Below are 18,028 nucleotides of genomic sequence, written 5' to 3'. Positions count from 1 at the left end.
TTTTGCGGTGGTTGTAATTCCTACCACCGGCGGCATGTGAAAAAAGACATTTTCAACCGACACAGAACCCGTGCACAAACCGCGCCGGATCGGATCGCTTTATCAGCGGCGATGAACGTGAAGGCGAAGAGCAAACCAACGCTGCACTCGATCAGCGAGAACCCGTGTTCTGACAAGCTGCACCCATGTGTTGCATTCAACACTGACGGGAAAGCGTTTGTTTGCACTTGTTTGGATAGTCGTAAAATGTCCAAACACTCCGGCACTCCGCTAGCAGATCAGCCGGCGAGACATTTCGGAAAACATTCGACACTCCGGCACTCCGCTAGCAGATCAGCCGGCGAGACATTTCGGAAAACATTTGACAGATGGCGCCGTATGCATTAGTGTGTCGCTACGCCAAACTGATGAGACGCTCTACTAAAACTCCCATCGCGGTGTCACGTAGCAGGACGCAAAAATTTAGCGTTTAGCGTATGCAAAGGCCACAAACGCTGTACTAAAACTCTATTAGCAGCAAAATAGCGTGCGTATGTGAAACCGCTTGCGTTTACAAAGCTGCACGCCGAGCGCGTACGTTTCAAACCTAGTGACATCGTTTAAATACACTGGCAAGCACAGTGTAACGTAGTCAGATATCAACCGTATGCTCAGGCGACAAGCAAGAGCTTGTTTTATGTGGGGCGGAGATTGCGCATAAAGGCCCGTTCGCACTTGCTACGAAAGAGAGTGAGAGCGGCAGGAATTCCGTCGCTTTGTCGCGCGACGATCGTTTTTGTCGAATGGTCGGGACAAATTTTGGTTGCGCGACAGCATTCCCGTCGCTTTCGCTCGCTTTCGTCGCAAGCGGGAATGGAAAGTTCTGCCGCTGCCGTCTGCTACGCAGCTCCGAGGTAACCGCGCGATCTGCTCGGGCCGGATGAACGCGCACACTCCCGCACGGCAGCGCCCCAAGCGGCAGATGGCCGCGTACATCGCTCCCGGCGCCCGCCTGGAGCACGCCCTCGGCACACTAGCCAGTATATTTCAGGCACTATAATGGAGGAAAGATTTTTTGCTTCCGATGAACCTAGTTCTTTGCCCCTGTGTTTTTAAATACGTGAAGTGGTTAGCACGTCGTCCTCACGCAGCTCTGTATCGTCGTAGCATCGCTGATTGTCCGAACGAAGCTTGCAGCTAAGCCAATGCAGCGACCGAAGCTGTGTGTGTGTGTGTGTGCATCGCCTCCTGTGTGTTGTGGACGCGTTCGTTTCGCGATGAAATGCGACATTGTACTTCTGCGGGTGGATAGTGCTTCCCATGGTCTGGATTATCTTTCTCGAACGACGTACCACTCAACCTCGCATGGGGTATGTGCAGTGTGCCTGGCTAAAAGCCTTCTCGCTTGCGCGCCAGAGTTGTGACTTGCTGCTCGTCCCCGCAAACCGGGTGTGAGGTGAGTGCCGAATTTACGACGGGCAGGAGGAGGCAACTCATCGTCTGTCAATCGCGGTTCAGACTTGCAACGCATGTTGTGACTTTGCGTTCGTTCGAAACGCATCTCGGGATTGTTTTGAAGTTGAATAAAATGTACGCGTCAAACCCAGGCATTCGGCTCAGGGCGTTCTCTGCGATTGCACGAAAGAAGTGCCACGGGGCTTGAACGCTTTCTTTATGGAACGTACTCACGTAAGATATAATCCACGTCGTGTTATGGCCGTGTTGCATTCAATACAAACGGTTAAGCGCTTGTTTACTCTTGTTTCGTTTGTCGTAAAATGTCAAAGCACTCCGGCACTCCGCTGGCAGATCAGCCGGCGAGCCGACGCTGAGCAGACGACTCATCTCTTTGCCGGAAGTGCGTGAAAAAGCCGCCCAATAGCAGGATGTCTAGCTCATGACGAACATCTGGGAATCGATGATGTAGACATGTGAAGATGGCGGCGTCCAAAAACACGAAGGAAAGGGTGAGAAAAAAGCCGCGAACTTTGCAACAAAAGTGTGAGCTTTCCGCTGCGCGTAAAAGAGTAATACTTGGCACAGGTGACGTTGGCGACCCAATCTAGCGATTGCGCTAGTTCATTTAGTGTGCTCAAAATGCCTTTCAGGGCCCCTTTAACGGTGCCTGTGATTCCCCGATTTGAATGCTCACCTTTCAAATGCGCCCAGCGCCAAAGGTTCCCCAGCCCACACCAACTCAAGTTCCAAAATAAAGACATGCAGCGCAAAAACACCAACTGCACAGTATCCCACAGTAACATAGAGGAAAAAAAGAAAAAATCTTCAAAAAATATGCGTTGGACGTGGACACGCATTGCTAGAACAAAGTTTCCACCACAACGCATTTTTTGCTTGCTCTCCGATTTTTTTTGCGTAGTGGGATTTTAACATCGATCTATAAGAAGAAGAATGGTGCAAAAAAAGTGTAAATAAAAATTGCCGTAAGACAGCAAAGCAGTTGTAACAAAAACATCTGGCAAACACTTTCTTAAGGAAATGAGAACTGCTTATCCAAATGTCCGTCCAGGCAGTGGAAGCATGTGCTTCCTAGGTGCGGTTAACACGAGCAGGTGTTCCACCGCAGGAATGGCCACACACCAGCAACTGCCAGCGACACAATTGGGCCACCAGAGAGGGAAGTGCCCTGATTCAATGGACCCTTTGCCAGTGCCCGTCCACCTAGCAGCCGCTGCAGCGAACTGGAAATGGCAGCAAGGCACGCCCCCCACAAAGTCTGGCTTTTTGAGAACTCGTGCCAAAAATATCGCGGTCCCGCACCCACCCGTCACCCGTGTCCGGGTAGCAGGCGCACTTTCCCACAATTATTCTGCAGTGGTCAAAGCACCCCTTTCCCTTTACTTTACTCCTCACTGGCACTCACAGCATGGCCCTTTCCTTAGAAAGCCTTTTCTGTGTGCACGTACAAACCCACCACGAGCTGTCGAAACAGAAAAAAAAGAAACGTGCAGCGCTAGACAGCCTCGCCATTTTCCAAGCAGAAAGCTGATGGGCAACCCTCTGTTTACTTTGCTGGAGGCGCCTTCTGAGAATGGCAGACCGGCAGCCCTCGCATGTGCACACTGCTACTGGAAAAAGGTCCATTCTCTGACCTTCAGCTAACACACTGCCCTAAGCTTGCTTTGTGCAAGCTTCAATCACGTGTTGCACTTCTTGCATAATCCCCACCCAAAGCAAACACTCCTGTGGTGATGCTTGCCTCTGTTATCACTCTATTGTTCATAAATTCCGAACATCCAAGGATACTTCGACGGCAAAAGTGTGCCAAGAATTGCATCGAATAAGTACCCTATTCGCTACATATTACAAGTTCCCAATGTTCGCACACCCTCTAGTTTAAAATGCACCGAAAGTACTTCATAATGCAAACAGCACGATGACGACGGACTTGGGAAAAAGAACGTCCTGGAAGTGTTGTTTGACGCGAACACCCACACGCCAGGTGCTCCCTTCCAAGCCATAGGTCATTTCTGCCTATCTGCAGCCACTCCCCCTCAGCAAGACTAAGCTGCCAGATCCCTACCATGTTCCAGTGGCTGTTGTCACGTTCCCGAAGGACCACATTACAGGGGAGAGTGTGGCACTTAGCGCTGATGTTCAGGACTCCCTCCCCAATGCAAAGTTTTGCAGTTTTGTACGAAGTCGTATTTCAGACGACAATGATGAGTTGATGTTCAGGAACGAGAGTGGCACACCCACTGAGGTGCTCATGGAAGTGCTGCCATTTCACCCGAGTTCCGCATATGTGGGTTGGCAAGGGAAACTGTTTGTCCTGAATTTGGAGATGTCCATTGGGGCAAGTGCTGCACCAGTGCTGAGCAATATGTTCTTGGGTTCTGGAATGCAACCTGGATGATGTGCATGAGAAAGTGTACCGCTGTGTTGATGATAACCTCACCTTTACACGAAAGCATGGTGTTCCCGATAGCGGGTGCAGAGTCTTGGACGTCTTCTAAAAGAACTGGTGTGCTTTGCCCTTCATGTCCAATGTGCCGGTGAATGAACAAACACAGTTTCTGGATCTAAAGCTCCGTTTTCTACCCCAGCATGTCTTCTGGGCATATTTGCCTAACACACACAAACCTCAGGGCACTCCGACTTGGTTAAAAAATGGAGCTCTGAAATCGTGCCTGCTTGGTAAAAAAGTCCCGCTTCAACACAGTTTGTGAAAGCTTCTTTCAGCAAACATGGAGGCCCATTACCCTGCAGATACCGAGTTGATAGCTCCAAGTCAGGTCCTACAGAAATTGGTGAAAAATACTGAGGAATGGGTGGAGAGTGGCCAGGAGCAAGGAAAAAGAAAAATTGCTACGGTAATCCCCTATGTGCACCAGCTATACGCCTCGAGCGCGGCCTGTAGGGGCGCCACTGAAATCCCCCTAGCGGCCCGTTTCGAAAGCAGGCGCGGGAGTCTCCGTCCCGCTTCCCACTGTCGCCGCTGCTTTTGCGGGATGTTCACGGTTGAGATTTAGTGTTTGCGGGCGTTGTAAATCCATGTTTTTGTGGAGCAGTCACTCTGTTCGCATATGAGGTGTGTTTACGAGTGTAAATTTTGCTAACGCGATCTTAGTGTGGTATATTCGGTCTGTATAAGCGCCAGGTGTGTGTCACAGGTCAGCGTCGCGGAACAGGACCTGATTGTAGGTATACACTGCCCTGAATTTACTAGCAGGGTCTTCGTAACCACCGGTTCCTCATATGTTCATGCTACGGGTATACACTACGATGTAAATCAGTTTTGTGCGCTTACATATACAGCGGAACACTCATACCTGACAGCACGCCAGTTACTTTTGCCAATTATATACCTCAGATATTGATCACCACCATTTACAAGCCAGTGTGTGTTGATTTCGGGAATATTCAACGTAAGTACGACGGATAATGCAGAATTCTACTCGGGGATCAGCACACGACAAAGAGTCGTCTTGTCGTCAGGTGAGCGCCCGCAAACATTCATCCGCTACGTATATCCTCTGCGAGCAGCGAGCAGACGGGCTTAGAATATAATCGGCGTCCGCAACTAAACGCTTCTTTGAAATATCGTCACATGGCACAGGGAGCCTGCAGAATAAGGAGAAACTGAAATCAGAGGGCCTTATCCCATACCACACGACACATTTCATCGCTTGCAACTGCCTACCTTGTATACTTCCAAAAATGCGTCCGCCGAACGATCAGCTGTTCGTTGAAGTCGAAAAACAAAACGACCGTGAATGCGAGATTTGTGTGTGTGATTACTAAAACGTTCATTGCTTGATTACGCTCCGCATTTGTACACAGCGTCCCCCTCCTCTACCCCCCCCCCCTGTCTGGCGAAATAGCAGTGCGATTCGCGTATAGTTGGTCTGGTGAGCCCTACCTGGCTTGAGATTCGACGAACGTCTTTAGGATGCCAGAAGCTGCATTGTATTTTTTTTTTATTTCCGTTAGAGCTATTATGTTTCTTCCGCATTTGCACAGCATGTATTTTTCCGTCATTTCATATTAGATTGCTTCGGTTCTTGCTATAAGGCGTGTGTGGGCACATATTTAACGACGTAGAGGTTTGGTATGCTTAACATTTTCGCATGGTTTATATTCTTATAAAAGGCATAAGTTATTGTCCGAGATTGGCTAACCACATCCCCGAAACATATTATTCTGCGACGTATATATGCACAATGAAGCCGCATTCGTTGTCCACGCTGCAAAATGAAGCCAACCTCTCGCTGTGCCAGTATCAGGTCTAAACGAGGCGACAGTAGAATTCATTTGTGCCTGACGTATTTGGAAGTGACAGGACTGACGTGCTGCTACCGTCACCGACGCCCGGAGGAGCGGCGACGATGCGCGCATAACTGCGTCCCCGGGTAGCTCTTGCAGGCTATCGCGTGCTGTGCGAAGACGCAGCTGCTTTTTAAGTGACCTAGACGTACTCTTTGCTTGTAGACGTCACCATAACACATTTTTTTTAGGGCGCGGAAAGGCGAAAAGAAGCGAAACAGAACCAAAACACTGCACGCGCCCCTATCAGCCCCGCAGCGCACATCCCGTCAACGACGCGGAGAAGCGGCGGCAGGCGGCGCAGCGATCGCAAAGCTCGAGGCGTATCCCATGGGTGAAGCAGTGTGGAGCAAACACTGCCCATTCCACACTTGGTTCTGGACCAGCAGTTGTCCGCAGTGCTACGCACAGGCTGCTCACCTGCTGGGCCCCCGTGTGCAGCTGGTCGTGCAGCTGGTCGTGCAGCTCCTGTGTGCGCCGCAGCGCCGCCCGCAGGGACTGCAGCTCCCGCTCGCTGGAGCCCCGCTGCTGCTCCAGCTGCGCCCGCAGGGATTCCTCTGCACAGCAGGGGCGGGGGCTGGTCAGGGCTTCTTCTGCCGGCAGAGTATTTCTTCCCTGGGGAGCGTCACTAGGCTCCTCATGTGAAGAAGCCTGGACACTGCACAGCCCCTGCCCAAGTTTCGGCTGGCTGCCTGCTCATGCCTTACGACTGAGGTTGTGACCCGCAATCGTACTGCCATCCTCACTGCCGGCCCCGTCAGGTGCCGAGTGTGCGAGCGCTTGCCCCCCCCTGCCGTCCCCCAGGGCAGTCCAGTGGCACCCTCCGTCAAGGGCGACTCCCCACCCAAGGACCCGGGCACTGCACTGCACAGGAGGCTGCCGCACAAAGGGTGCACTGGCACTGCGGGACCGGAATGAGTATGACCACCTGCATGGCCTCCCTCCGCTCGAGTCACCCCACTTGAGTCGGCACGTGTGCCACCCAGAGCCCCATCGCACTGCCCCTGAGGGTCTCCTCCAGGCCCACTGCCCCTGCCCTTCCCGAGAGGAGCTCACCCTTCTGTCGGCCCCGCTCCTCTGCCTGGCTGAGCTCCGCCTGCAGCTGGGACAGCTGGCCCTCCAGCCGCTCCACCTCCGCCACCCTGCACCCAAAGGGGGGGGCACAGTCAGCCCCTGGCCGGCACAAACCCCCCACGGAATGCCACTGCATACTCAAAGCAACCGGGGAGGAAAAGGAAGGAAGAAATATCGCCCTATCCAAACGGGGTACTTATAGCAGTTGGATAACTGCGCAGTAGCGCCAAACGTGTTGCAGAAGCAGAACTGAAACAGCTGCAAACTTGCTGGGAACGCCCCAATAGCTACGTCCCGTTATGGGCCACAATAAACTGGCAATGGTAATTTCCCTTTTTATCAATGGCAGCACGTGTAGACAAACAACTGCCCAACAAAGCAATTATAATAACAAACCCGCGTTGCCTTTTCAAAAGTTTGCTATAATGGGTTTCAACTGTGTCATAACTCAGAACTAACGGTGCACTTCTACAAATCCTCATGACAGCCTTAAAACTGATTCCAGTCAGAAACTGATTTTTCCGGCAGGAGTCTGCTGGTGCTTTTAGCTGTGTCGGCGACAATTGAAACTACCTAATCTCGCGACTGAATGAAGTTGTGATTCAGTATTAATGCCCTGGTCTTAACAGATCAAGTGCTCACTGTGACACCTCTTCTGTTATCTAGCGGATAAGCAAGCGCCAGCACATGTAAGAACCGCTCGCTGTCTGCCAATAAATTGTCCCCTGTTCCGGAGCCAGCTGCCGGTCCACTGGCTCACCACGCTGCGGACCTCAGCCCGGTACACTACACCGATGCGCCTTTTAAATTCGAAGCGATCAAGGTTTTCCTTTCCCTCGAAAAGCAGCAATGAGTAATGGCCAGCACTCACATCAGTTCCCTAGAAGATGTCCATCAAAGATAACAATTTCACTGCATAAACTAAAATCAGACTGGTCCTCTAAGGGTCGTTCCTGAGCTAACCAGTACGTGGCAGCTTCATTTGTTTCAGAAGCGGCACAAGCACAACAAAATTAGCAATTTCAATCCCCGATTGATTAACTGGACGTGGTAAGGAAGGAAGGGTGCACCACCTAGAGATCTGTAAAATTCACAAAATCACTGCATCCGTCTTTACCCAGCCCGAACCGGCCCAGGCCCGGTCTGAGACCACTAAATCTTTAAAATATGAGCCTGAGCCCGGCCCGAGCCCGCCAGACTGTTTTTAATAACAGCCCGAGTCTGACAGACTCTAAACATGACCCCGAAAAAGTTTCGTGTCTTTGACCTAAAATTAAACAGAGAGAGTATAGTGAATTTGTTTTTAACTTCGACCTATCTTTGTGCAGCATAAAATATTGCCGCGAACCATACATTGGGTTTGTTTATTTGTGTTTTGCTTTTACCGCCCGGCTGCGCCGGTCTGCGTTATCTCTGCGCCAAGGGAAGCGCGTGTTCCATTCTTTCTTTCTGTGCCGCATGTGTTATCTGTTGTGATAGGGAGAGCATTCCGATCTTACGTGAACAGCCCAGAATAATCTTCTTGGATCTACTATGTTCTCGATGCGAATCGACGTTTCGAGAACCACGCGCGCCGAAAGATAAAAAGCCTGCAGTGCGGACGCCGGGGCATTCGATTCTGCGACGCTCGCCGACGCACGTACGTCACTTTGTTGACCACTGCTTCGCCGCCTCTGTATTCTTTTCAGTTGTTAGGGGAGCACAAGTTCGCTCCAATAAACTTGTTTCTTTTCCAAACAACTGCTTCGTCCTTGGCTACGTGACATCTGGTGGAGGTGCTGGGTACGCACCCTTCATGCCCACTACAACCTCTGGAAGCCGCCAAGCCAGTCCAACAAGAGCCAGCCTCCGCGTGCAAGATTTACCACCCGAGTTCGGTCTACTACCGGAGAAGACGAAGAAGAAAAACGTCGCAACCAGCACCATGCTCAACCAAGCCAACCCTCCTGTCGTTCTGCAGCAGCCACGGGAACCGCCATCATTCCGAGGAGCCCCCGCAGAAGACCCAGAAGAATGGTTGGAGAAACTGGAGCGCGTCCGGAAATTCAACAGGTGGGACGACGCAGAAACGTTCCGGCACGTTTTCTTTTACTTGGAAGATTCGGCTCGCACTTGGTTCGAGAACCACGAGAGCTCCTTGACAAACTGGGCTCAGTTCAAAAGCGAGTTCATTAAGACCTTCACTACCGTCGTGCGAAAAGAAAGAGCCGCCCTTTTGTTGGAAACGCGCACGCAACACCCCAACGAAGGTGTCGTGATCTTCGTTGAGGAGATGAAGCAGCTATTTCGCCGCGCGGACCCCGAAATGACGGAAGAAAAGAAGTTGCGCTTCTTAATGCGCGGAGTGAAGGAGGAACTGTTTGCTGGACTTGTCCGAAATCCGCCTAAAACCGTCGCCGAATTCGTGACCGAAGCCAGCACCATTGAGAAAGCCCTCGAAATGCGTGCTAAGCAGTATGACCGCAACTTTGTTGGCGCGGCTAATGCGAACGACCTTGGCAGCACGCGGATCCCGGCCGACAGCCTACGCGAGACTATCCGCGCAATAGTGAGAGAGGAGCTGCGGAAACTTCTCCCAACGCCGCCGCAGCCCCAAGTCGCTTCCCTCACCGACGTGATTAGAGAAGAAGTGCAACAAGCGTTGGGAACTTCTACGCCATCCGAGGTACCCCGAGAGCCACAAGCTATGACATACTCCGCGGCTGTTCGTCGACCCCGCCCTGCTCCAACACGCCGTCAAGAGGCCCCGCCGTACCGCCGCCCACTGTCACCCGCCCGACCCCCGGTAGCCCGAAACCAGACGCCGAGGAAGACGGACGTATGGCGAACTCCCGATAACCGTCCTCTGTGCTACCACTGCGGAGAGGCCGACCACATTTACCGTCGCTGCCCATACAAGAGACTCGGACTGCGTGGTTTCTCCGTCGACGCACCTCGCCCTCTCCCTGGCCAACGACCACGTGAGATCGACGAGTATCTATCTGAAACCAGCCGTGGCCCAGCGCGTTTCAACCGTTCGCCGTCGCCCTACCCCTACCAATCGCCGAACCGCCGTAGCAACGCTGACTTCGCCCGTGGCAGGTCCCCCAGCCCACGCGGGGGAAACTAAAGGCGGCAACTTCTGGAGGTGAAGTTGCTCTACGGCGAAAAACTAGAAACCCTCCAACGACGCAAGGACGCGCTGAAGACAGTGATTCACGACATGCCCTCATCCCGACGACCCGACCTAACCCTTACGAGACTCCCGAACACGACGACAGCTACACGGCGCGACGCGTACCCGACCTGACCGAGACGTCCGTTGAGAAGACGACGACCACGACGATGCACAGTGCCCGACCATCAACACGTACAAGCAGAGATACGACGCCCCGACGAACCCGGAACTCGAGGACGACTGCATCTGACGTCAAGGTGTCCATCGACGGCTTTGACGTAGTCGCCCTCGTAGACACGGGAGCTGACTATTCGGTAATGAGCGGACCATTTGCGTCTAAACTGAAGAAAGTTATGACCAGATGGGACGGTCCGCACATACGCACAGCAGGAGGCCACCTCGTGACGCCAAGTGGAACGTGCACATCGCGCGTCACCATAGACGGCACAACGTACCCTGCGGCGTTAGTCGTTCTGCCTAACTGCTCCCGCGACGTGATTCTCGGAATGGACTTTTTGACGGACAACGGCGCAATAATTGATCTGCAGACCAAGTCGATAACATTTTCCTCCAATCACTCCACGACGCCGCAGCCGAACCCCGATCACCGTGCTGCTGTCAGGATCGCCGACGATCACATCACCCTGCCACCCCACGCAAGCTTGATGATCGCCGTCTACTGTGAGGATGCTGCTTCTGACATCGACGCTATCGTAGAAAGTGATCGAAGGTTGCTTCTCGACCGCGGTGTCTCCGTCGCAAGAGGCATTGCGCACTTTAAGCAACGCCAATCTCACGTTTTGGTCACTAATTTCACCGAAGAGTACCAGCATTTAAACAAGGGAGCTGCAATTGCGTTCCTCGAAGAAACACAAGAAGCAAGTGATGTGATCGCAGTCGCCGACTTTGAACGCACACCCGTAGAAACATTCAAGCTCCCGCAGCCCTTCGACGTGAATCCGGCGCTACCGCAAGAACAACGGAACAAATTATTGGCTTTGCTACGTCGCTATAGCGAATGTTTTTCATCGAGCACAAAAATACGTCAGACCCCTCTAGCGAAGCACCGAATAATAACCGAAGACGGAGCCCGACCTACCCGACAGTCACCGTACCGCGTCTCTTCACACGAACGGGAAGCCATCCGGACTCAAGTCGACGACATGCTCAGCGACGACATTATACAGCCATCGAAAAGCCCCTGGGCTGCGCCCGTCGTACTCGTAAAGAAAAAAGACGGCACATTAAGGTTTTGTGTTGACTACCGGCGACTGAACAAAATCACGAAAAAGGACGTGTACCCCCTCCCCCGAATTGACGACGCCCTCGACCACCTCTGCCACGCGAAGTACTTTTCATCGATGGACCTGAAGACCGGCTACTGGCAAATTGAAGTGGACGAGAGAGACCGAGAGAAGACTGCATTTATAACCCCAGACGGCCTATACGAGTTCAAGGTGATGCCGTTTGGGCTGTGCACAGCACCAGCGACGTTTCAAAGAGTCATGGACACTGTGCTAGCTGGCCTTAAGTGGCACACCTGCCTCGTATACCTCGACGACGTAGTGGTATTCGCCCGGACTTTCGACGAACACCTTGCAAGGTTGGAGTCTGTACTCGAGGCCATTCGTACGTCGGGGTTGACGCTGAAGCCTGAAAAGTGCCGTTTTGCATACGAGGAACTCAAGTTCTTGGGCCACGTCGTCAACGCCGCGGGAGTCCTACCTGACCCGGCAAAAACTTCAGCTATCGCGAACTTCCCTAGGCCGAAAGACAAGAAGGGCGTGCGAAGATTTCTCGGGCTGTGCGCATACTACCGGCGCTTCGTCGCAAACTTCGCACGCATTGCAGAGCCACTCACGCGCTTGACGAAAGACAGCACCCCTTTCAGCTGGGAAAACGACCAAGAAAAAGCATTCTGCGAGCTGCAAAAACGCCTGCAAAGCCCGCCCGTGCTCGCTCATTTCGACGAAAATGCCGAAACGGAAATGCACACGGACGCCAGTGATATAGGCTTGGGTGCCGTCCTTGTCCAAAAGCAAAGCGGCTGCGAAAGGGTAATCGCCTATGCCAGCCGTGGTCTGTCGAAGGAGGAGAAAAACTATTCTGCCTCTGAGAAAGAGTGCCTGGCTATTATATGGGCGATTTCAAAATTTCGCCCATACGTGTATGGAAGGCCATTCAAGGTTGTAACAGACCACCATGCGCTGTGTTGGCTCGCCAATTTGAAGGACCCCTCTGGCCGTCTTGGGCGGTGGAGCTTGCGCCTGCAGGAGTTCGACGTTACAGTCGTTTATAAATCCGGCAGGAAACACTCCGACGCCGACTGCCTGTCCCGCGCCCCCGTCGACCCACCACCACAAGACTCTGATGAAGACAGCGCGTTCTTCGGGATCGTGACGGAGAGCGACCTAGCCGCCCAGCAGCGTGCCGACCCCGACTTACGCGTCATAATCGAGTACCTCGAGGGATGCAACGTTGCCGTTCCTAGGGCCTTCAAGCGCAGCTTACCAGCATTCAGCCTAAGAAACTCCGTCCTCGTGAAGAAGAATTTCAGCCCCGGAACAAGAGCGAATTACCTTCTCGTCATCCCCGCGGACCTTCGTGACGAAATTTTGGAAGCGTGCCACGACGACCCGTCTTCCGGACATCTCGGCACAGCCCGCACTATTGGAAAAATCAAGGCGAGGTACTACTGGCCCGGCCTTACCTCTGACGTCGCCCACTACGTCCGGAGCTGCCGTGACTGCCAGCGACGAAAAACGCCGCAGACAAGACCCGCCGGACTTATGCAACCGATCGTCGTCCCATCGAGACCATTTCAACAGATTGGAATGGACCTTTTAGGCCCGTTCCCTACGTCACGATCACAGAACAAGTGGATTGTCGTAGCGACAGACTACATGACGCGCTACGCAGAGACCGCCGCTCTTCCGAGGGGGACTGCACAAGAAGTGGCGAAGTTCTTTATAAGCCAAGTTGTGCTGCGACATGGAGCCCCGGAAGTCCTAATCACAGACCGCGGAACGGCATTTACTGCGGAGCTGATGCAAGGAGTATTACGCTACAGCAACACGGATCACCGAAGAACGACGGCGTACCACCCCCAAACGAACGGACTAACAGAACGTCTGAACAAGACAATCGCAGATATGCTGTCAATGTACGTTGACGTTGAACATAAGACTTGGGACGAAGTGCTCCCGTATGTCACGTTTGCGTACAACACGGCTATCCAGGAGACGACGCAGCTGACGCCGTTCGAGCTTGTCTACGGTAGAAGGCCGACTACGATGCTCGACGCCATGCTTCCGCACGTAGAAGACGACGATCTCAACGCCGACGTCCACGAATATCTTCAACGTGCGGAGGAGGCCCGCCAGCTCGCTCGAGTTCGTATAACGGACCAGCAGCTGGTGGATGCGGGCCGCTACAACCTCCGACGCCGAGACGCCGAGTACCAACCAGGGGATCGTGTGTGGGTTTGGACTCCCATCCGACGACGCGGACTCAGTGAGAAGCTCCTGCGACGCTATTTCGGACCCTACCAGATTCTACGACGTGTTGGCCAACTTACCTACGAAGTGATCCCTGATGGTGACTCCGGCACATCACGACAACGCAGGCGGCCTGAAGTCGTCCACGTGGTTCGCCTAAAACCTTTCTACGGACGATGACAAACTTTTATTTTCATTGGTTCAGACTGTCGCTTATGTTAGCATCGGGTCGATGCACTCTTAGAGGGGGGGGTAATGCCGCGAACCATACATTGGGTTTGTTTATTTGTGTTTTGCTTTTACCGCCCGGCTGCGCCGGTCTGCGTTATCTCTGCGCCAAGGGAAGCGCGTGTTCCATTCTTTCTTTCTGTGCCGCATGTGTTATCTGTTGTGATAGGGAGAGCATTCCGATCTTACGTGAACAGCCCAGAATAATCTTCTTGGATCTACTATGTTCTCGATGCGAATCGACGTTTCGAGAACCACGCGCGCCGAAAGATAAAAAGCCTGCAGTGCGGACGCCGGGGCATTCGATTCTGCGACGCTCGCCGACGCACGTACGTCACTTTGTTGACCACTGCTTCGCCGCCTCTGTATTCTTTTCAGTTGTTAGGGGAGCACAAGTTCGCTCCAATAAACTTGTTTCTTTTCCAAACAACTGCTTCGTCCTTGGCTACGTGACAATATCTTGACTTAGAAAATGTATTTTCAAGAACCTCGGTGAAATGTGCACTTCATTTGTGACAGTCTTCGAAATTAAGGCACCTCGAGGATTTTTCAAATGATGCTGAGAAAAGTGGATAATCTGTTTGCTTATGCATTTCTTGGACTAATATTGCACCTTTCGTTGATTCATTCAATTTGTTTCACAAAGCCGAGAGCTAGTCAATTTATTTCGCGAAGGCTCCTGGTCGGTTTGTCCCCGGAGCCCATCAAAGAGGAGCCAAGTTCTTACCATCTCTCGAAGTTGTCTACTGAAAAGGTCGCTTTTATTGGCAAAAAAGAAGGTGTATAAAAAGTGTGAGAAAGACCCAAGGGTACGTTAGCTTATCTTCGGTGGCATGGTCTGCACCTTGTGCAAAGTTCTTTTTTTTTAGTTTGAAAGGCAGGAAAAAGACAGTCATGTACTCTACGATCAAAGTGCTCTTCTTTCCTGAATTGCTCTCTCTTACTATGCTGATGGAGTCCATACGTTTTCTTTTATTGACTTGAAGACTTTCCGAGTGCAATACGTCATTTTGTTATTTTTTTGACAGCGCTGTGGTGACTGCACTTGGCATATTTTTGTTTTTCCTTAACCCACGATCAGTGAGCCAACTTTTCATTGTGAACAATTTAAGATTTGCGGCACACGACTGCTGGGCCCCAGGCACTGCTCAAGCCGGCTCGGGGAGGCACGGCCTGAAAAAGCCCAGGCCCAAGAAAATGCGTGCTCCAGTAGTGGGTCAGCAGACAAGCGTAGGCCCGCTTGACTCGCCTGTCGTCCAGCTGTTGGCCGAGCTCCTTGCCGACGCGGGTGGCCTTGTCCAGTGCCTGCTGCAGGCCGTCGTTCTCGGCGTTCAGGGAGTCCACCTGCTGGTTCAGGTCGCCCGCTATCTCCCGGCACCACTCCCACCTGCCGCCAGGGGAACCCGAGGGGCCACTCTCAGCCGTGGGCTCGACGCAGGCAGTTCGAGGACCCTCCCTCACCACACAAGCACGCAGAGCAAACGAGTGCCAGACGGCTCCGCACAGACTTCGCACTGTGTCCCGCCCCACTGACAGCGAGGCCACGGGACACGCACACAAAGGAACACATCAAGGTCGCACTCTTTTTGCGTTCCATTGCTTTGTTTTCGGAACGGTGGATGAAATGGGGTATTCGGACAGAATTGTTTGTATGAGCAACACAAACAAAAAAAATGCCCTTAACAGAACAGATATTACCATCGTAATGAGCATAAATATCTCGGTGTTTTTTTTTTCCCTTCTAACCTTTCGTGGAGTCGTCAAGTTAGACATGTCTGCTCTACAGCATCACGCAGTTTAGGTTTTTTGTATCGCAATACCAAACATTTTCCGTTACACACAAAGGCACTGTTATGCAAGACTTGCAGCGTGCACAGTCTGGGACCCTTGGACGGTCACAGATATAGAGTGCATAGAAAGGATCCAAAATTTGTTCTTTTTGTTTGCAATAACTACCCCAGGAATCTCAGCGTGTCCCGGGCAACAAATTCTCTGGGATGGCAATCTTTGCATGTCTGCAGAATAACGCTCTGGTTGAAGCTTTTTCACAGCATATTTCGCTCAAAAACTGCAATAAACCTACAAAACCCAGATTACATCTCGACCAGAAGGGATCATTCACTTAAAGTAAAAGAAATTTCATGCGGAACAAATATGTTTAACATGTTCTTTTTTTCCGGGGTCCATATCGGACTGGAATAATCTAGCCCAGCAGGAGGTGTCTTTTATGTTGAGTGAAACTATCGCCACAAGCCTGCAGATGAGGTGATTTATACCAATATTGTATGCTGTCTTTGTTCGCCATTGTACAACAGTTTGTGTTGCTTCAGTTGTTACTGTTAGATTTTCCTTTGTACAAGCATGTGCTCAGTGTTTTTTATTGTATGTCTCCCCCTCCCCCACTGTAACACCAACATTGGTGCTGTGGGTATCGTTATAAATAAATGAAATAAATAATAAATAATGCGCATGCCACAAAACCAGACCCCACTACAGTAAAACCTCATTACAAGAGACACTCAAGGGAACCAAAAAACGTCTCTTGTGACCAAGGTCTCTTGTATGCAATGTTGCTAAAATGGCGAACATAGGAAAACCAACCAAACTGCCTTCATTCAAATGTCTCTTATAACCAAGTGTCTCTTGTAACAGTGTCTCTTGTAACGAGGTTTTACTGTACCACCACAAAACGGACCCCTCCATGGTGGCAGTACTCGGCTCAGCCCACAACGTATGCTCTCAGAAGGCTGCCCAAGGAAGCAGGACAAGTCAAGAGTGTTCCTCCATCATTCCTGACATGGCAATTGACCTCGCAAAGAGCAGACCCCACTGATTGACCCCCACTGTCCTTCCCAGCAGCATGCACCTGGGTGCTGCGTCAGCCGCTCCGGGCCCCACTCCATCTGCCCCTGCCAACGTCTTCTTTCTTGTCCACTGGCCATGCTGCAAACATCTGCCGCGTGCCCAATGCACCGCATGCTCCCATCCTCACCCTTTGGGGCAAAATGTTTTCCCCCGCTACACATCACACCTCCGTGTGCAGGCTCTGTGCGTGTTGATGCAGCGCGCAGGCCTCCACAGCATGCCACTCTCCTGCACAGCACCAGTGGCGTGAGGCAAAGACCACTGAAGCGTGCCAGTCATGGAGAATGTGGCGTGGCCAGAGCCCTCTTGTGCATGCACAGGTTTGCCCCGGGGGCTCACTCATTGCCTCTACAACTCTGCAGGAGTGCTCCTGCCTGCGCGTATTCGACTCTGCTTGGAATGTGTTGGCACTTGTTTTGACTGCTGGCAATACTCGCTTCCTTTTTCCAGGACAGTGGAGATATAATAGGCTCTCTTTCTGACAAGCCAGGCAGGGCACCCCTGGCCTCCTTTGCGAATGCTGCTCTGCCCGTTGGAGTCTGCGTGCTTCAAGCACACCAGTGCGCTGCCCCTTGCGCTTCTATACTTGTCACGTAACAGGCTTGGCCCTTTGTCATGGGAACCGAGGCAGCTCTCCTGCGATCCCACCGCGCTGCCACGACGGGATGGGGCAGCACCTGTCTGCCGAGAGGTCCCCGCCGGCCACGGCCCCCTGGCAGTCCGTGCGCAGCCTGGCCAGGGCCCCTCCCAGGCCGGACAGGTCGGCAAGCACCGCCTGGCGCAGCCGGCCCAGGTCCCCACGCAGCTGCTGCAGCTCCTGCTGCCACTCGGACACCAGGACGGGGTCATGCTGCACACAGGTCACACAGGGGAGCAGGGCTTGCACACCCGCCCAACGGGCCACCCAGCGGGGCACACTGCATCCGAGGTTTCACACAGGCCACACGTTCTGCAACACAGTGCCTCACCCACAGCAGCCCGCGCCTCCCCTTAATTAACCATGCAGAGCAGGTAGTATGGGCTTGAAAAGCATCCCCATTAAGCTGATCACAGTCACTGGATGATCCCATTACCTTAGCAGTGCACACAATGAGTAACAGTAGGCAAGGAACTGAGCCCTGAGGTACGCTCGAGTGGCAGCTGAAGAGTAGGGGGCTTGCATGCAGCAGCCTGTGGGACAGAGAGCTGGCATTCCAATATGTTGAAGACGGCATTCGTCCACGGCACGAGGCTTCCAAGGAGATTCCCTGTTCACTGAGGGCATCAAAAGCTGCTGACTGACTAGTGGAATCTGGCGCACGCAAGAGGGTAAACAGGCGGGCAAGTCTGGGGCACCCCAGTCATTTCACATGGATTTAGCGTGAACATTGCTTTCCCTGTGCAGTCTGGCTGCTAACAGCAATCCTGCCCTCCTTATTTTTGCTTCCGTTCACATCCTTGCTCT

At 52.5% G+C, this 18,028-nt stretch overlaps 1 protein-coding gene across 3 annotated transcripts in view; it reads right to left on the bottom strand.

Moving 5' to 3' along the window:
• LOC144168709 (uncharacterized) overlaps positions 1 to 18,028 on the bottom strand; it is a 191,867-nt gene that overhangs the window by 99,713 nt on the left and 74,126 nt on the right. For all 3 annotated transcript variants that reach the window (XM_077697655.1, XM_077697654.1, XM_077697653.1), the window contains exons 7-10: positions 17,262 to 17,434; positions 14,969 to 15,106; positions 6,820 to 6,905; positions 6,184 to 6,320 (exon numbers count right to left, since the gene is read on the bottom strand). In XM_077697655.1, coding sequence (XP_077553781.1) covers positions 6,184 to 6,320; positions 6,820 to 6,905; positions 14,969 to 15,106; positions 17,262 to 17,434 — 534 coding nt within the window. The remainder of the gene's footprint in view (positions 1 to 6,183; positions 6,321 to 6,819; positions 6,906 to 14,968; positions 15,107 to 17,261; positions 17,435 to 18,028) is intronic.

This window comes from Haemaphysalis longicornis, unplaced genomic scaffold (genome assembly GCF_048455015.1).
Source record: "Haemaphysalis longicornis isolate Haplotype H1 unplaced genomic scaffold, Haemaphysalis longicornis Haplotype H1 scaffold_2, whole genome shotgun sequence".
Lineage (NCBI taxonomy): Eukaryota > Metazoa > Arthropoda > Arachnida > Ixodida > Ixodidae > Haemaphysalis > Haemaphysalis longicornis.
Note: the sequence above shows the minus strand (reverse complement) of the source record. Positions and strands in the feature narration are given on the sequence as shown.